Source organism: Pygocentrus nattereri, chromosome 5 (assembly GCF_015220715.1).
Source record: "Pygocentrus nattereri isolate fPygNat1 chromosome 5, fPygNat1.pri, whole genome shotgun sequence".
In the NCBI taxonomy this organism is placed as follows: domain Eukaryota; kingdom Metazoa; phylum Chordata; class Actinopteri; order Characiformes; family Serrasalmidae; genus Pygocentrus; species Pygocentrus nattereri.
In genome coordinates, this window is record NC_051215.1 from 45139124 (window position 1) to 45158433 (window position 19310).

General features: G+C 40.5%; 1 protein-coding gene across 33 annotated transcripts in view; it reads left to right on the forward strand.

The window, feature by feature from the left end:
• The window catches only part of camk2g2 (calcium/calmodulin-dependent protein kinase (CaM kinase) II gamma 2), a 101712-nt gene extending 88318 nt beyond the window's left edge, over nt 1–13394 (forward strand). For 17 of the 33 annotated variants that reach the window (XM_037538742.1, XM_017715838.2, XM_017715840.2 and 14 more), the window contains 4 exons: nt 8168–8243; nt 9047–9141; nt 9334–9582; nt 10843–13394. In XM_037538742.1, the coding sequence (XP_037394639.1) occupies nt 8168–8243; nt 9047–9141; nt 9334–9566 (404 nt within the window). In that variant the 3' untranslated portion in view covers nt 9567–9582; nt 10843–13394. Of the gene's footprint in view, nt 1–4093; nt 4199–7343; nt 7476–8167; nt 8244–9046; nt 9142–9333; nt 9583–10842 lie in introns of all 33 variants that reach the window. The other 16 variants (XM_037538734.1, XM_037538736.1, XM_037538737.1 and 13 more) reach the window with 2 other exon arrangements.
• The last annotated feature ends 5916 nt before the right edge of the window (nt 13395–19310 follow it).

A 19310-nucleotide genomic window follows, 5' to 3' on the forward strand; every position in this document is an offset into this window, starting at 1 on the left:
GACTGATGTGTATCATGAATCACTGCGGCGCTGATTTATACAGGGGGAGCAGCGCTGTGGGTGTCCAGCTTCCGTAACTGAACCTGCAGGAGCTTTTAGGACATTGATGATTTGTCTGAATGTAGTGGACTAATTAAATTACTGTAGTGGAATAAGCAGTGTGTGTGTTTTAGTTGGGCAGTTCAGGAGGTCATTGTTAATAACACTTCAAAAATAATAGAGAAATTTAATCCCTTCAATCATAAGGGCTGGTATGTGGGCCCACATTCTGTTACATATCTGCATTATTTATAAATATATATATATATATATATATATATATATATATATATATATATATATATATATATATATATATATATATATATATATATATATAAATAAGTTTCATAGTAGTGTCTGGCCTGAACAGCATTTCACGGGCTTTGAATACTACTTGGTGTTTTGAATACTCACTCTCAGTGCTAACTTTTAAACATCTACCGTAATTGTAAGTATGTTTGTTGTTTTTTGTAATGAAAATATTTGATTTTTGATTTGTAACAAATGTAATGTGGTTTTAAGTACTAAAAACAGTAAAAATTAACTTTTACATGACTATTTTCCAACCTGTTTATCCTTTAGAATTAAACACTGTTTTTTGTTATTGAAAATTGATATCTATAAATGACCTCTGTTCTGATTGGTCATGCTGTATTGTGCCTGACTTCAAAAGCATTCCAGGCTCAAATGCTCCTTATAACTACAGTGTGATGGGTCGGGCTTCAACAAGTGCATGTGATCAGCAGTCGTTCATCAGTCCAAAACATAGCCAAGCAAATCATCGTGTATGTAACTGTTTCTCTATGTGTAAACATTGCTTGCCATTTTTAAGGATCTTTCTATGACTTACCTCGTTTCATTGTTTTTAAAGAAAAGGAGCGAAATTATAAGACGTGTTTTTTTTTCTGGTTTTATTATAAAATGTTTTCTATAAAACATCCTCGTAGTATAAAACCATATATAGTAGTACCTAATAAGACTAATAACTGTGTGATAACCCTGCAGATTAAACAGATAATGGAACTAGCAGGACATTATGAATTCTCATGGCTCCACTAAACATGTTTATTTCTCATAATGATTATGAGTGCGTCTTTGCATCGTTATTATACATTTAGTTGTTCATTCTGTTATGCTTGGTTATTTTAATATTCATCTGTACACTTCAGAAGGAATTAGTTAAGGAAAAACCATCCAACCTTTCCTTACGGAAGCTTTTTTAGAGGCCTCTGCAGTGTCGGGACCTCAGGCTGTCCAAGCCTCACAGACCTACTGCTGACGTCATAGAGAAATAGCCCAAAGATCCCACATTCTGTACCAGAGTGAGAGTATGTCCTGGACAGAGCCGTCTTTCAGCTTTTGTAACACTCTCTTTCTCTGTCTTGCTCTCCCTCTCTCTCTCTGTCTCTCTGTCTGTCTCTTTCCCTCTCTCTCTCTCTCTCTCTCTCTCTCTCTCTCTTTCTGTCTCTTTCCCTCACTCTGTCTCTCTCGCTCTGTCTGTCTTTCTCTCTCTCTCTCACTCTGTCTGTGTGTCTGTCTGTCTGTCCGTGTCTGTCTGTCTGTCTGTCTCTTTCCCTCTCTCTGTCTCTCTCTCTCTGTCTGTCTGTCTGTCTGTCTGTCTGTCTGTCTGTCTGTCTGTCTCTTTCCCTCCCTCCCTCTCTCTGTCTGTCTGTCTCTTTCCCTCTCTCTCTCTCTCTCTCTCTCTCTCTCTCTCTCTCACTCTGTCTCTCTCGCTCTGTCTGTCTGTCTCTTTCTCTCTCTCTCTCTCTCTCTCTCTCTCTCTCTCTCTCTCACTCTGTCTGTGTGTCTTTCTGTCTGTCCGTGTCTGTCTCTCGCTCTGTCTGTCTGTCTGTCTGTCTCTTTCCCTCTCTCTGTCTCTCTCTCTCTGTCTGTCTGTCTGTCTGTCTGTCTGTCTCTTTCCCTCCCTCCCTCTCTCTGTCTGTCTGTCTCTTTCCCTCTCTCTCTCTCTCTGACAAAAACATGCAGTGAGGGAATATGCACAGTGCCAACTCAAAATATCACTGCCTGATTGACAGTGACCTTTCTAGGCTTGTATTTTTGTGTAAGCAGCTGCAGGACTAACTGATTTATATTCAGTGATGATTTTATCGCCTTATTTCTGGCTAAAGTTAACATTATCCAGTCATTTATGACCCTAGCCTATTGTGTTTTTGCACTTCAGCTGTTTGTAATTAGACATTAACTCATTCTTTACAGTATAGAGCCAAACCTGTCGCACTATGGTGCGTCAAAAGCCTGTTCAGAAATGCAGGCATTCATGCCTTTCTGTGCTGTATCCTTGCTTTAAATTGGAACTCCCTCTAAATGTTGAGGGGTAAACGAGGTCATTTAGAGTGTTTTGGAGTGAAATGGTACATTATATATTATATAAAAAAAAAAAAAAAAAGTACAGACAGATTTCTTTACAGTGGTGGTGACCACGGGTCATGATGGCTGATGAACTTTGTGTATATATAGCAGTAATTAAATTATTCAGAATTTAAGAAAAAGGTTTCATACAGTATGTGGAGTTCTGGGCTAATGCAGTGGTTCTCAAACCAGTCCTTATGGCCCACCAGATGGAATCTAGGTTGGAACAAAACTGTGGACTGTCTGGGGAGCCCTTAGGATTGGTTTTAGATCCACTGGGTTAATGTATTTGCCAGTCATTGCCTTCTGCATGCTGTATCAAAGTCTACAGTAACATTAGCTGTTCTGTGCATTGATCAGCTGGTTTTGAATCCAGAGTACATCCCTATTGATTTTTGACCTGCCTTTATAAGTTCATCCATTAAGCAGCCCTTCCTACATTTAAGGCAGTTATACTATAAAAGTCTATACTAAAAAAAGACTATATTATACTCAGAATTATACTATAAACAATGCATAATTTTGCATTCAATGTAAGTAAGTCCTACGATCAGTAAATATAGATGTAACAGCTCTTTTGAATGTAGCAGGTAGTAGGGCGGTACGATAAATTTTATTTTCATCATTATTGCTTTGAGAGTTTCCACAATAAACACATCATTACAGCAGCAATGACAGAACGGCTCTAATTACCTTACCGTCATTACGTTACTGGCACAAACCGTTAGAAGCCTGCATCTCCACACTGGGACTGAACCACACAGCAGACGAGTAATTGACCAATCGGCCAAACGGTCAACTCCAAAACACACGCTCAGAGACTCAGAAACTACATTCAACCAAAAGCAAGAACAACGTTATTTTTAAACTGTTCGATGCCACAGTATTTAATAACTAAACAAAATAATTACATGAAACGAACAGGTGGCTCAACATGAGAACTATGAATCTCACTCGAGGTTTAAAACTGCTTTTAACTGTTCATTTAAAGGTGAATTCCACCAATTTTTCCGAAGACCTATGAATAATAGGTTGAAATGTAAACAAAGTCATTCAAAGTGGCTTGATGTGAAATGGTGCGTTGTAGTTAAACTCAGGACTCTGGTGATGAGTACCAAGGGTCGCAATGTCTACAACACCAATATAGCCTTTTTCTTTACTAACCAAAATGGCCAGTAAACTTGGATGTGTCATAAATGATGTTGATGGTGGTAAAGTAGTATAAGGTAGTATTTTGACTGATAATGCCTCTTAGCTGTGAATAAATGTGTTAAAAATGTAAATGCTTTAGGTTACAATCAGATCTCAGAACTATCCTAAAATAATGTCAGACATCAGAGAGAATGTCCGTAACTTCTTTGTGTAGAAAAAAAAAAGTTTAGAGGCAGTTTTAGAGGCAGTAAATGCTCTGTGTCTGGTTTCTGTCAGTACCACTGTGAGCAACTCTGACTGTGCAGATTTCTCTAGAATTGAGCATTTTACATCAAACTACTGTGAAAAACTTTGTTTATATCATAAAAATTTAATTATGCAGAAAAATTAGCAGAATTCCCCTTCAAGTTCTTAAAAGCTTTCATTCTACAAACTTTTCCCGTAACAGAAAAGAAGAAATACGCACAACTAAATTGCACGTCAAGCACATCACATCTGTGTTTTTGTTTTTCTCGATTGACTGTGTCAGTGTCAGTTGGCGGGGTTAGCAGTGACAGCGCAGTGGTCAGCCAGTGCAGTGCCTCTGAGGAGCCTACGCCTCAGACTGAGGCTCCTCCCCCCCTCCTACCTCCCAGTAAGTCTACTGCTGTGACAAAGACCTCTTTCTGACCCTTGATTTTATCATTTTTCCCCCTATCCCTTTCTGCTGAGACACTGATCTGGGCTGATCTCAGAGACGGGTCTCATCTACAGTATTTCTCCTCATTGCAAGCCTCTGACATCACCAAGTCTTCTCTAACTCTGCCCATCACCTTCACACACACAGTTTGTTGTTTTAGGAAAGTCAAAGGCTCCATTCAGGCTGCAGTGGCCCAGATCTGGTTTACATGTGAAGAAAAAGATCAGATTTGGGCCTGCAGTGTGAACCTACCAAAGTGTTCAGTTAGAAACATTTTTTAACACCATCAGAAAGCAAAGCTTTCCTTAACTGACAACAGAAAGGCCTTGCTGAAACACAAGAATAAGAGACACAGTGTCACTGTCGCCCCTCTCTTCAGTTCACTTCATTCTTAATGATCAGACATCTCTTCTTGTGCCTCTGACTTTCCTGGCCAGAATAATCTTTTCATTAATTACATGAGACACTGAGTACTCTGGTTATGAGAGCTGAGCAAAGGGGCTGTGCTGGGACCGTTTCAGGGCATACGCTGCATATATAGACTCATACAGCACAGAGGTAGAGTAATACAGTTCATGGGTAGCCTGTTTGCCTCGTCTTACTCCCAACTCCTCAGATATCTGCTTGTTTAAACTGCATATCCATGTGTCACATTTTATGGGCGTTGGGTCCAGCATATCAGATCAGAGTTGAATGAATCGAATGAGTGAGTCTTTATGTAGCAAAGAGCTGATTCCTAAAACATTTTACTTCAATTGGTTTAGAATGTTTCCTAAAAACTGTTGTTTGGAGAGGAAAAAATAAGGGAGGAAAGTGCAGCCTTTCAGCAACTGGATAGTGACAGTTCTCGCTGTTCTGGACACAGCACAGCACACTGAATTTGAAATGAAACGATGACTGCGAAGTGCAGGACATCAGCTTTCCTTTGAGTCTGTTTACATCTGTTTTGAGTCCTCTGTATAGCAATCCTAGGCCATAGTTCCTCAGTTGTAAGAGTTGCTAAGTAATTGATCTTTTTGCGGCTCGCTGCTTTTAAGGTCGTTTCATTGTTAGTTTATGCACAAGAGAACAAAAGATCTAGAGACTGAATTTGGCAGTCTAGAGTCTGTTACTGTTTTCTCTCAGTATGAAGGCCAAAAAAGTGCCAGTGTCAGTGAAGTAGGCCACCATGAGGCTGGAATCTTAATGAATCAGTCAATGACAGAGCACTAAGAGAGCTAAGCAGTAGCAGACAACCTGGTGGGTGGCAGAAAATGGATCAACAATGTAAACTTTTCACAACAAAAGTTCAGAACTTTCTCGCAAAAGTATAGTATTTTTTATTTGTAATAATTTGTAATAACTTAAATGTAATAATTGCACATATTTTTAGTGCCGTGCTTTCATGGAAATGACAAGTAGTTTAAACAATTATGGTCATTGATGGAAAAATGTATGCAAATCTCTAGGATAATGACCTGTTGAGAAGAGGGTAATTGGAGTCAGGTGCATTCCACTCCACTCCAGTGTGGCTACCCTGTCAAATACAAAACGGTATTAGACAGGTCAGTATGACTAAGTTAAAAGAGGTTAAGAGGACGTCAGAAGAAAAGTTGCTGAAGCTCGTAAGGCTGTAAAGACTTGCTGTTTTTTTCCTGTCCAAATGTTGTGTTATCTAGAAGGAATGTTGAATCCTCCTATATCCTGCCAATATAGATGTACATACCCTCAAAATGATGTAGTACAGTGTTTAACCTCTGAGTAACTTTCATTTCACATCCAGTGTGTTACAGAACCAATACAATAAAAACCTGCCACTGATTCTTGCTACACTGTGGAGGTGAGACTTTTCACATGGGCTGTTTCAGATGGACACCTTCACTGCGAAAAGAAGTCATCTTGTTGACATATCTAATATTTCTCATTTTGATTGTTCTAAGCTTATCCTAAGATGATTTTAACATAGAGATATTATTTACCTGTTATTAGCCATTTTAGTCAAATTGTCTGACTACATTGGCAGATAATTTGGCCTATATTTCTTACAACAAGCTAAATTGTCAATGCAGTTAGAATTTGATTTTGTAAAATTGCTTAGAACAAGTAAAAATGTCTAAAGTTAGGTTAGATCATCTTATAATACCCAGTTATAAGCAGTTCCACATGCTTCCTTTGCCTCTGCTTCCCAACCACATCTCTACTCTGAGTCTACTTTATGTACAGTGGAGTGGTACTGCTAACGTCTGTTCTCCCTGCAGTTCATACCTCCATCTGTCTGATCTACGCAGTTAGTTTACTGCCACTCTTTCAGACTGCTGCTAGGTCGAGGAAACACTGTTACAGTTAGTGGGGGGCTGCTGCCACCTGCTGCTGGCTTTACATACTGCTTTAGTAGACCCTGTCTCTGCTCTGTAGTCATACTTCTGTATTACTAGAGCCTTGTGTTGTGATTACCTCGCCTGTTTTCCATATCTTAGTCCTCTTCTTGTTTATATTCAGTGTGACTAGTTTGTTGTGCTGATGTGGTTCACTGACTGCTGTGAGAAGGGGTTTGGTTTGTGTTTTTCTTCTACAAAGCTCTAGTGACTGTGTGGAAATGGTTTGGGGTCATTCCATTCGAAATCCCCAAAGGCCTTCAGGCTGACCATCTTTGCTTAAAGCTTCGAGGAGATAGTCATACATTGCCATTTTAAATATAGTGTGCAGAAGTTTAGGTTTCTTTGTGTTTTTTTTGTGTGTGTGTGGGGGGGGGGGGGGGGGGGGTCTTTGTATTGTAGAACAAATGTAATTTGCGTCGATCAGCCTCGTTTGGTGTAAGCTTGTACCTTTTTCCACAGCATTCACTTTAAGGCCATGTCTGCTATTTAAAGCCTTGTCTCAGAACCTAGTGATGATATAAACCTAAACTTTTGCAGTTTATCTATTTGTCAAAGTGTTATTTCCCAAAGGTATTAAGCAAATCTGGGATGGTGAGCTGGAGGTATTTTTAGAAATCTGGTGATTTGCAGTGGATCTACCCTTTGGTTCTCCTTTGGTTGTAGTGGTTTGCGGTGGCCTGAGTGGGTGTGTCTCTGTGGATGGCTTAGTTTCCTTTTGGTTGATTTGTGTCATTGTCTTGCAGCTGAAGCGCAGCATGATGTGAAGCGTGTTGCATGGAGCAGTAGAAGGCAGAGCTCTTGCCCTGAGCTGGAGCCTGCTGTGCCTGCCCCAGTCTCCAGAGCAGCAGCAGGCAGCAGCTTGCTGCAGTGTAAGTGCTGGGCTGAAGAGTGTAGAATTAGCCAGACGCTTGGCGGCTTCAGAAAAACATTAGAATGTGGTTGACTTGTGAAACATGTTGTGCGTTGTTTATGAGCACACTCCCCACTCTTACCACAGCAAGTCATGCATGACATGTTATCTCCCAAGTCCATGCATTCTAATACTTTTTCCTTCACAAAATCCCTAAGTCCTAGCAGTCCTGCTCCGCTCCCCTCCTGACTTGCACCGTTTGAGCCTCTTCTACTCTAGGCAACAGTAATATGCAGCGTTGGCAAGTGAGTGCCTTTCAGCTAGTTCCAAAGACTATTGTGTAAGGTTTATGCAAGCTTGTGTTCCGAAGTTTTTCCCAGAAGTAGTGCCGAGTTTGAAAATCCAACTGATTCACACATCACAACTGGTATGGTTTGTTTAGTTTTGAGCATATCTGTATTGTATCCACCTTCAGACTAGCAATGGCTGCAGAAGGACAAAATCAGCTGGCATACTTGAGGATGCTTGCTGCTTCTTGTAGTGTTTAATATCCTATGTGGCTGATAGGACAGCTACAGTAGGAAGAAGATCCGTGCTCAGGGTAGATAGCCCGGGGCTTGCATGGGGTGGATTAGCATGCAGTTAAAATCTGGTTCAGTTAAACTTCAAACTGTGGTTTATCTACTTTCTTAACGGTCTTATTTCTCTGGGAATCAGCACGCAAGCAGGAGATCATCAAGATCACTGAACAGCTTATTGAGGCCATCAACAACGGAGACTTCGAGGCCTACACGTGAGTTCCTATTAACCGGACTGGCTTTATCTCAAATTATGAGGCTTTTTACCCTTTTGCTTGCGGTCTTTATTACTTTTTTAACTTCTTTTGATTGTTAGCATAATAGCATAGCGCAATGTAATGTCTTTCTTCAGTAGTCACAAGATGATCTAAGATGTTTTATGAAGTAAATTACATAAGAGCCCTTGAAGTGATGGACGTGTATTCCTTTTTTAGCAGTGGAGTTTGAGGCAGAGGCCCGTATATCAGTGTCATACATGTTGTGTTATACACCCTATACATTATGTAGACACACTAAAATCTTGTACTTCAGTAAAAGTAGAAGGTACTTTTTTTGCAGTACAAAATTACTTGATTCTAAATGCACCTAAGTATCAGAAGTAATGGTACTGTAAATTAATTTGGCTTTGGGTTAATATTTTCTTCGTGTTTTATTTATTATTGATTTCTATTAAGGAGACCTGCATGGCTGCAGACATAGTTAGCTGTCTTCACAGGTCTTCTGAATAGTAGTTGTTCTTAAGTGAAAATATGTTGAGCTAATATGGTGTTATAGGTCTTATAAGCCCCTAATATCAATGCAGTGTCATTTGCTACATAAAGTCTTAAGTCAGCTTATGATTACTGAAATAAGCTATTCATAAATGCTCAAATGTCACTTTTTAATACAGGTTATTCAGTGCTTATGCATGTGCTGTGAAGTCCCTATATAAATAGCCTTTGCAATCTACAAATATATATCTAAACTCAGTCCTGTTTAAGCATTTTGGGACAATTTTTCCCCTCTTCTCTTGTTTCAGGAGAATTTGTGACCCTGGTCTGACCTCCTTTGAGCCTGAGGCACTGGGCAATCTGGTGGAGGGCATGGACTTCCACAGGTTCTACTTTGAGAATCGTGAGTGACCAAATCTAAGCTTCTTTCTCACTCTGATCCTGGCCTCATAGAGGTGAATGGGACTTAAAGAATCTAATGAAGTGAATTGTGCTCATTTATGAAAGTTGATCAGACAGTAAACAAAGTCGGCTGTGTCCTAGAGTGATGTTGAGAAGACCTGAGTTCGTTATGTTCCTCTGTATGTCTCTGCAGTCCTGAGTAAGAACAGCAAGCCGGTGCATACCACCATCTTAAACCCTCATGTGCACCTGATCGGAGAGGACGCAGCCTGCATCGCTTACATCCGGCTGACACAGTACATCGACAGCCAGGGCCGTCCTCGTAGCTGCCAGTCAGAGGAGACGCGCGTGTGGCACCGCCGTGATGCCAAGTGGCTCAACGTGCACTTCCACTGCTCAGGAGCACCTGCTGCACCTTTACAGTGAACCAAGACAGGCACAGGTACCACCAAGCCCTGAGTTCTTCCATACACGTGCTCAGCACAAACAGCTATGGCTTGGTCTACCATGTCAAATAATTATACTAGGGGTTCCTTGGGCTGGAGTATCCCCGTCCTGAATATTTTGGTGTTTCCCCGCTCTAAAACACTTAATTCATTGAAATGGGTATAAAAGCAGGGAAAACACTAAAACATACAGGGTAGGGATTCCTCCAGGACCCATGTTTGGAATTACTAAACAGGTCAGTAGCGCTGTCAGCTGGGCTCAGAATTGATGTTTAAATTTTACTTGAATGCTTGTTGAATATTTGAATATAGTTTATTAAATGCATTAATTTTCAAGATGAGAAGACAACAAACAAGCTGCTCAAGTGCAGTTATATTTTTCCACACCATGTACCTACTGAATCCCTCTCAAACCTGCAGCAGTTTGGAGCACTTAGTCTAGCAGATAAACTTGCAGCTTACTTCCCAAACATACAGTCAAATACAAAGTTGGGGTGCCTCTGGTCAGATTACATATTTTGTTGATTTTTTGTTGAAGTAAAAATAACTACACATCATCTACAGAGAACATATTGTTGCACATTTAAGGCAAAATGTAATATAAAATAATGTAAGGTATTGGGGGAGGGCTGAGAGTATGACCTGTGTAAAAATTATATATTTTAAGTTAGATTTTGTCCCGAAATGTCAAATTCAGCAAATTCCCAGTAGAGGATGTGTTTTCACATGGAAAATTGACAAAACATGTAATCTGACGAGGGGTGTTCAAACTTTTGCATACGATTGAACATTATATTGTAATATGTCGCTGGTACAGTCACATTTACCATTGTCAGGAAAAAAGTCCTAGTTATAGTGAGAGACAGCAAGTTATTCCTTGTATTTTGTAACCACCAGAGGTCAATTTAAATATTCAAATTGGCATTTTCTATATTCATATGCAAATTTTTCCTTTGCATTTCATGAATATTTAAGTTTTACTCTACATTTAACAGCCATAAAAGTCATTGCTGCTTACTGGTGGCAGTAATGGAATTTTGCTTGTGTCTGTCTTTAAGCTGTCAGATAGACTTTCATTTCTACAGTGTCATTTTCTGTTCCATGAATTTTGACTTGTTTAGCCAGCTGTGTAACTGATCCATCACTTCAGGATGGCCAAGGGGTAATAGCGGGGTAGAGAAGGGAAGGAGGGCAAGAAGGAGATGAGGTTGTATTGTTATCCTGGAAGTTTCAAAATGCATCTGTCTCTCCCACAGCTTGCCTGGATGATTGGAGCATTTCTTCTCAGTGGCCGGATTGGCGCCAGGAGCCCGGCCGGAAGAGAAAAATATGAGGGGGAAAAAATAATGCAACAAAGTTTTAAAAAATATATAAATATATTTAAAGCCAACGGTGGCCACCACCAATTCAGTCCAACCGTAGCTAGACGTGGGGGGCCAGCTGTGGCAGTGGCCCCGCCCTCCGGATGCTGCATGCTTCTGATGCCCACAGGGGGCGCTGTCTTGTCCTTTGCCCATGAATCCCATCTTTTCTGCCCGTCGTTCAGAGAGAGTGTTTAAAGTATTAATATGTTGTACAATATTGAGATCGTAAATCCTCACACTATTAACAGGGCTGAAAGTGATGGCAGTTTCAAATCAGAAATATGAATTCATAAAAGGGGGAACCCACTGTTTCAGTGGCTGGTGGTGTTTCTGTCTGTCTGTCTCTTTTTCTTTCTATCTTTTTTTTTTTTTGAACAGGTGTATGTCTGTTTTGGATGCAGCGATAAATGATCTGAATGGGATATTTGAAGGGGCTAAACAAAAATTTCTCTTAATATCAGAAGTAAAGCCACCAAAGTGTAGAATTTAGATGTTGACATGAAGTTGTTTTAACAATGTTTTAATTTTGTTTGATGGGGGAAAGAGTATAGACTTTTTTTCTTTTTTTTTTATTAGTATTTTGTGTTATTTTATGAAACTCTCTGTTTTTATCTGCTGAATGATGCTGTATTTAAAAAGTATTTTGTGTTTTCAAAACAAAAAAAAGAAAAGGGGAAAAAAAAGCTGATTTTTAAAAGCGGGGCACGGTTTAATATAGTTCTGTATACATAGATATTTATAAAGAGAAAGGTAATAATGAGTCTTTAGTGTGGATGTATAGAGAAAGGGAGATCTTGAGAGCAACAGTGAGTGATACTCACCCGCCTGAAGCCCATACATGAAGCTGGGTCAGTTTACCTGCTTTCTTGTCTGTTTAAAGCCGTGACATCAGAATCCTCAGAACCTGAAGTTGCAGAACGCGCTCACTTCACTTTATCGGTATGTTCTGAGCTCACAGTCTCCCTCTGGCCACTAGGGGGAGATAAACACTACTCACATATATAAACCTGGCTCTTGGCTCTCTCTCTTGTTCTCTCTCTCTCTGTCTCTCTCTCTGTCTTTCTCAGACAACTTCCCAGGGCTCCGCCCACTTGTGCATATCATTTGTTTAGTTTTATTTTTTCTATACAGTTTTGAAGCATGTTTAAATTGAATTGAAATGGCCTGTACTGTTTTGCACATAAGCCTGAGACGCTATGCTGTTCCGTTCACTACGTGGACTTCTTCTGCAACTTCAGGTTATGAACGCCCTCCTGACGGTCCATTCTCCAGGTGGACCCTGACACCAGCCCATAGCTGTCACACAATCTCACTGCGCGCGCGCGCGTCCTGCACATTTGCCTGTCCGCTGTCCGAGGTCTGGTCCCGTCCGTGTCGTTCTGTGTGTTCTCTCGCGTCCTGTGCTTTCTCCGGGGCTCACTGTGAGCGACGCCTGAGCATGTTAGACCGGAGGAAAGGAAAGCTGACTTGGAGGAAGAGCAGCGAGTCCAGGTCATGCTGAAGCCAGTTGGGCTTATTGGTCCCTTTTGTGGCAGTTTGTGTTGTAATGTTCTAATGTTAGTGTTCTTGGTGTTGGTGTTGGTGTTTTTTCTGGATCACGTTTTGTTTTTTCGTTATTGTAAATACTAATGCAGTGCCCGTTTGTAGTTGTGGGTGGAGCCTAGGCTGTGCTGATTCCGCAAGCCCTCTCTGTCCATCTTCACCCTTAAACGCACACACTTATGGACTTCCAGTACACGGGTGAAGTGAAACATGTTGTAAGTTCACATAGCAAACCATCCCTGGCGTGGCTGTGTTAAACACTCGGACACAGTGTGCTCCCTTTAAGGCATATCCGTGTGTGTGTGTATCTGTTCGAGATCCGAATACTGCTTTTTTTTTTTTTTTTTTCCACTGTGGTGAAGTGGAAACGCATGAATATCAGTGACTCCGACTGCAGGAAAAGCTTTTCTCTTTGTTCTACGCCATTGTGCTTCTTCCACTGTAATTAGAAAGAAGCGAAAAGATTAATCGGAGGAAAAAGGACATCAGAGTCCACTGCTCTCACTCGCACGTATCAGACATGAGCTGAACCCACCACAGAGCCCACAGCGAGGCACTGTGACTCCTCCTTCATGCGCCCTGATGCAGTGTATGTACAGTTCCAGTGTGTCGTTTTGGGTCCGAGTAGCTTCTCTTATGACTTTGTCGCTCTGTCCTACAGCCCGTCCTTCTTGCTCGTCCTAATGTGTCCACACAGCCATGAGGAATGTTCACATGAAACGATACAGCTACTTCACGTTGACTAAGAAAAAGGAGCAAATTTCTAGAAAAAACTAGTGTGCAGTTAGGTTAGTTAGCTTACGAGAGCTTTGATATGCTGACGGAAATATCTCCAAAAAAAAAAAAAAAAAGAAAAAGGCCACTCACTTTAACAACCAAATCATATATGCAGTTGGACAGAAGGAGGAAAATATGCATGTCTACTCTGGTAATATTTTTCACTGTCTGTGTTTACTTAAAAATGGAAATCTTATCTATCTATCTATCTATCTATCTATCTATATATCTCTCGCTCTCTCTCTATATATATATATATATACACACACATATGTTACCTGCATTCTCGAGGTAATTTAAAAATGGCTCTGTTTCAAATGCTAAAATGAAGTGATGTTAAAAAAAAAAGACAAAAAAAAATCAATAAAGCCTTAGCTTGGTATGTTGCCCAGATTCTAGTCAATTTATTGCATTGTAACCATATGATGGGGCTACATATGACTATACTCTTGAGTTTTAATTGGATGCTGGATTTTTGCATGACCATATGATTAATAAAAACCATGAGTTTAAAAATATCAAGTGTTTGTTTGAATGTTAGTAGATCTTCATAATAGCTTTGTTATTATTGAAACGTCTAAAAGTATTTAATAAAAATAACATTGGAACATAAAGCAGTGTCTGCGTTCTTATTCACGCTCCAAATGCTGCTGTAGCACATGGTCATTGTCTAGAACAAAACCTTTTTTAGTACATATTAGCTGCCCTTTTCAATATGTGAATATTTTTTTATGAATTGACCAATAGAAATGATTAAAAATGAATGGGAATATGATATTTTTATGTTCACTTTCATTGAAAGTTGTTTTCCGCTCTTGAAAAGTTTCCGTTTTGGAGATCTGAAGTTTTTCTGGCAGGATATTGTAGGAAATTCGACGTATTTACTGAAGTACATAAAATCCACTGCTCATGAAAAGTGAAAGCATTTTATGAAGGTTTAAAATGACTCGCATGAGTGGATTTGCCTTATGTTTAATGATGGAAAAAGACAAAGGTCAGATTTATTGAACTTTTCTCATTTAGACAAATACATACGGCCTTTTCAAATATTTGTCGGCTACAAATTATTTCTAGCAAGAGCATGAACGTGGCTCATACTTTTGAGGACCACACTGCAGAAGAATATATATATATATATATATTTTTTTTTTGGAGTGCATTCGGTATCACTAAAACACTCATTTACATTTACAGAATTTAGCAGACACTCTTATTCACAGCGTCTTACAAGAAGTGCTTTGTCTGTCTAGAGAAAGTATCTTTGCTAGTTACCAATAGATTAGAGAGAAAGATGGTCCTGAGCTCAGATACTGCTAGAAACAAAGTCACTGTAGATACCAGGAGAAAAGGAACAGAGTTTAACAGAGAACTCTGTGTCATACAATACAATACCAGTAAACTGCAATACACAGTGCAATACAATAAAATACACTGCTCAAAAAAATAAAGGGAACACTCAAATAACACATCCTAGATCTGAATGAATGAAATATTCTCATTGAATACTGTTCTGTACAAAGTTGAATGTGCTGACAACAAAATCACACAAAAATCAATGGAAATCAAATTTATTAACCAATGGAGGCCTGGATTTGGAGTCACACACAAAATTAAAGTGGAAAAACACGACAGGCTGATCCAACTTTGATGTAATGTTCTTAAAACAAGTCAAAATGAGGCTCAGTATTGTGTGTGGCCTCCACGTGCCTGTATGACCTCCCTACAACGCCTGGGCAGCTCCTCATGAGGTGGCGGATCTCCTGAGGGATCTCCTCCCATACCTGGACTAAAGCATCCGCCAACTCCTGGACAGTCTGAGGTGCAACGTGGCGTTGGTGGATGGAGTGAGACATGATGTGTGCTCAATCGGATTCAGGTCTGGGGAACGGGCGGGCCAGTCCATAGCTTCAATGCCTTCATCTTGCAGGAACTGCGGACACAGTCCAGCCACATGAGGTCTAGCATTATCCTGCATTAGGAGGAACCCAGAGCCAATCGCACCAGCATATGGTCTCACAAGGGGTCTGAGGATCTCATCTCGGTACCTAATGGCAGTCAGGCTACCTCTGGCGAGCACATGGAGGGCTGTGCGGCCCTCCAAAGAAATGCCACCCCACACCATTACTAACCCACTGCCAAACCGGTCTTGCTGAAGGATGTTGCAGACAGCAGATCGCTCTCCACGGCGTCTCCAGACTCTGTCAGGTCTGTCACATGTGCTCAGTGTGAACCTGCTTTCATCTGTGAAGAGAACAGGGCGCCAGTGGTGAATTTGCCAATCCTGGTGTTCTCTGGCAAATGCCAAGCGTCCTGCACGGTGTTGGGCTGTGAGCACAACCCCCATCTGTGGAAGTCGGGCCCTCATACCATCCTCATGGAGTCGGTTTCTAACCATTTGTGCAGACACATGCACAATTGTGGCCTGCTGGAGGTCATTTTGCAGGGCTCTGGCAGTGCTCCTCCTGTTCCTCCTTGCACAAAGGCGAAGGTAGCGGTCCTGCTGCTGGGTTGTTGCCCTCCTACAGCCTCCTCCATGTCTCCTGGTGTACTGGCCTGTCTCCTGGTAGCGCCTCCAGGCTCTGGACACTACACTGACAGACACAGCAAACCTTCTTGCCACAGATGTGCCATCCTGGATGAACTGCACTACCTGAGCCACTTGTGTGGGTTGTAGAGTCCGTCTCCTGCTACCACGAGTGTGAAAGCACCACCAACATTCAAAAGTGACCAAAACATCAGCCAGAAAGCAGAAAGGTACTGAGAAGTGGTCTGTGGTCCCCACCTGCAGAACCACTCCTTTATTGAGTGTGTCTTGCTAATTGCCAATAATTTCCACCTGTTGTCTATTCCATTTGCACAACAGCTGTGAAATTGATTGTCAGTCAGTGTTGCTTCCTAAGTGGACAGTTTGATTTCACAGAAGTTTGATTTACTTGGAGTTATATTGTTTTGTTTAAGTGTTCCCTTTATTTTTTTGAGCAGTGTATAAAAGTGCAGCACAATATATTGCAATCAATACTTAATTCAGTGCTCATTTAAGTGCTGAGTAAAGACAGTCTTCAGTCTCCGTTTGAAGACGGCGAGAGACTCTGCTGTACAGACAGCCAGTGGGAGTTCATTCCACCACTTGGATGCCAGTACAGAGAACATTCTCCACGCTTGTCTTCCACGCGCCTTGAAGGATGGCGGGTCAAGCCCAGCTGTACTCGGCTGGAAAGAAACTGATTAACTAATTTCTTTGAAAGTATAAATTCATGAATTAGCAAAAAGCATAATCTATGTATTGCAATTATTTTGCCATTTTGTTGAGAGGATGTTTCTACACCAGATACGAGCTCACGTAGCATTTATCAATACATTTCATTACCACTCTAGGGCTTCTCATTACTGATCTAAGCCTATTAATGAGTTTCAGACTGCAAAGTTAACTTCTGACATGTAAATAAACTAAAATGTGAATAAACTCTCGCGATGGATCTGGGCAGGTAAAGAGAAGTCAATAGAAGAAAGTCTTAAATATAAAGAATATGATGTTACAAAGTCTTCATGGTGCTAAACACAGGCCTGAACATTTCCTCCTGAGGACTTCAGAGTGAGATATCGCGTAGACATGTTCATGATGGTTCTCATGAGAATGTGATGAGATTTAAAGAGCTGTATGTTTAATCACTGGGTCCTGAAGTCCTGCAGGATTTTACAGCATCTATTCACCCTGTTTTGGCATAATAACATTTAAGCATCAGTTGCTCTCCTGCTGAGTGTGTTATCAGAAGAGATGAGACCAGAGCCCTTATTCTTGAAGCTCTTTGTTGTAGGAGGGCTGATTTGGAACCTGGCATATGTTCCTGTCAGTACGGCCGTCTGATCCTAGATCAGCACACCTACGCTGAGAAGCTTTGAATTTATGGGCCCAGATCTGCTTCTGTAGGACACGTTTCACGTGTCTGTGGTCTTTGACATACAGCAGATTCGCAGATGTATTTCATCAGAAGTGGTTTACTTATTCATATTTTTTAAATCCTGCCTCCAAACTAGACATGGCACAAAAATGACCTCACACAGGCTTCTGTGGGGCCTTAATGGTTCAAAACATGAGCTTATATTTTCATATAAATTACTATATGAAATTCACAAACATTAGTGTTCAACCATATACAGTAAATTTAGCAGTGCAGAGCGTATAGTTATGGCCTTTTGGGATGTTTTATCATGACAAACAAAACAAGGATGAGTATTTTGGAGACTGTGGCTCATGGAGATTAAGTGCTGCTGCTGGGAAAAAAATGTGTCACTTTGTTGGATTTAGCTTGCTCAGGGCTAGGGAATGTTTGGAAATCCAGGGCAAGCTGACCAGCTTTGCTAGATGATCCTCTAGCGGTCATGCATTCCAGTTTTGAAATCAGTGTACAGAGAAAGGCAATTCTGGCCCTGCGCAGTCAGGAAACCAGCATGTACTTAAACAACTTACCTGTTGAAAGTTTAAGAATTGTTCATTAGCAGAACGTTTTTTCATGTACAGGAACAGGTACAGGAGTTCTGAATGCTCACACAAACAATAGATACACACAGAACTGTGAAAAGGTCACAGACGCTTAAAAAGGACCTTTTTTATGTTGATTGCTTATGTTCATTTTATCATCACTTACATGGATTATAATCAGGGTGTGACATACTGTACATAAGGCTCTGGGGGTCCTGTACCTTCTAAATAACCTCTTGGACCCCCTGAATGCCTCTAAGAAAATCTGGGGGGTCTGAGAAAAACACTTATTATGAAAGTATGTTCTTCTTTAGGGAAAAATAGACACCCAAGTTCAAATTCAGGGAAAGGTCATAGTTTAGCTGCTTCATCCACAATTAGCAAGTTTCTGTGTTTGGTATTCTTAACTAACTAGAGCTGTAGCACTGGTCTGCCTCAGGGTGGCACTGGAGCAAATTGGTTCATCCAGTTGGTCCTTCATAACCTAGCAACTGTAACCAGTTGCCTCTGAAACACTTTACAGTATCTCACAGCATGCTTGTAAATCTGAAGCCCAGTTTCCCAAGAGATGGAAAGAGTGAACTGTGAAAAGAAGAAAGAGGAAGAGATGAATAAGATCACAATTAATACTGGAACGGGCATTTCACCAAACTGGAAAAGAGCACTTCAGGAGAAGAATTGCTGAACCAAACATTTTGGTTTCATTGAAAGTAGCATCAATGCCCCAGAATACCACAGAGTATTTCGCACACTGGTTATAACCCTATACGTTTAAAACACTGTATATCCATAGCAATAATGCAAACAAACATTATTACAGTAAAACAGTATCAAGAATTTCTTGTTTAAAAAACTTGTTAATATCTTTTGAGCTAGTTATATGCTTGGTTCCCGATTTCCCCTTGATGACCTCAGCCATCACTTGGACTCTTTAAATGGATCAGCAGCAGACCTGATTTAACTGAATGAAGTACTGAATAACCAAACCTGGTCCTGGTTTACTTGAGGGAAGGTTTGGAAATACAAAAACACTGGCATACATAAAATCACTACTTATTGTTTTATTTTTTTTATTTTTTATTTTTGGTATTCATACTAATGTTTTCTGAGCATGCAAATGCTTTCTGCCCAGTTAAGTAGGTTTTAAATATCATTTTCTCAGCTGCCTGAGCCTTTTGCAGAGCACTATATGTAACAAAACACATTGAAACCATTTACATAACACCATATAACATTGAAATACATTCAAACAAGTATTAATGCTGTAAAAAGTAAAAATAATGTTGTTTTGACACTATATGGCCAAACATATGTGACACTCCTCTTAATAATTGAGTTCAGGTGTTTCAGCTACACCCATTGCTAGCAAGAGTATGAAATCAAACACATAGCTTTGCAATTTCTCTAGACAGGATTGGTTGTACTGAAGAGCTCTGTGACTTTAAACATGGCACTGTCATAAGGTGATACCTTTGCCATGAGTCCGTTTGTGAAATTTCTGACCTGCTAGATCTGCCCCAGGCAACTGTAAGTGCTAAGTAACCGGAACTGTGCATCGGGA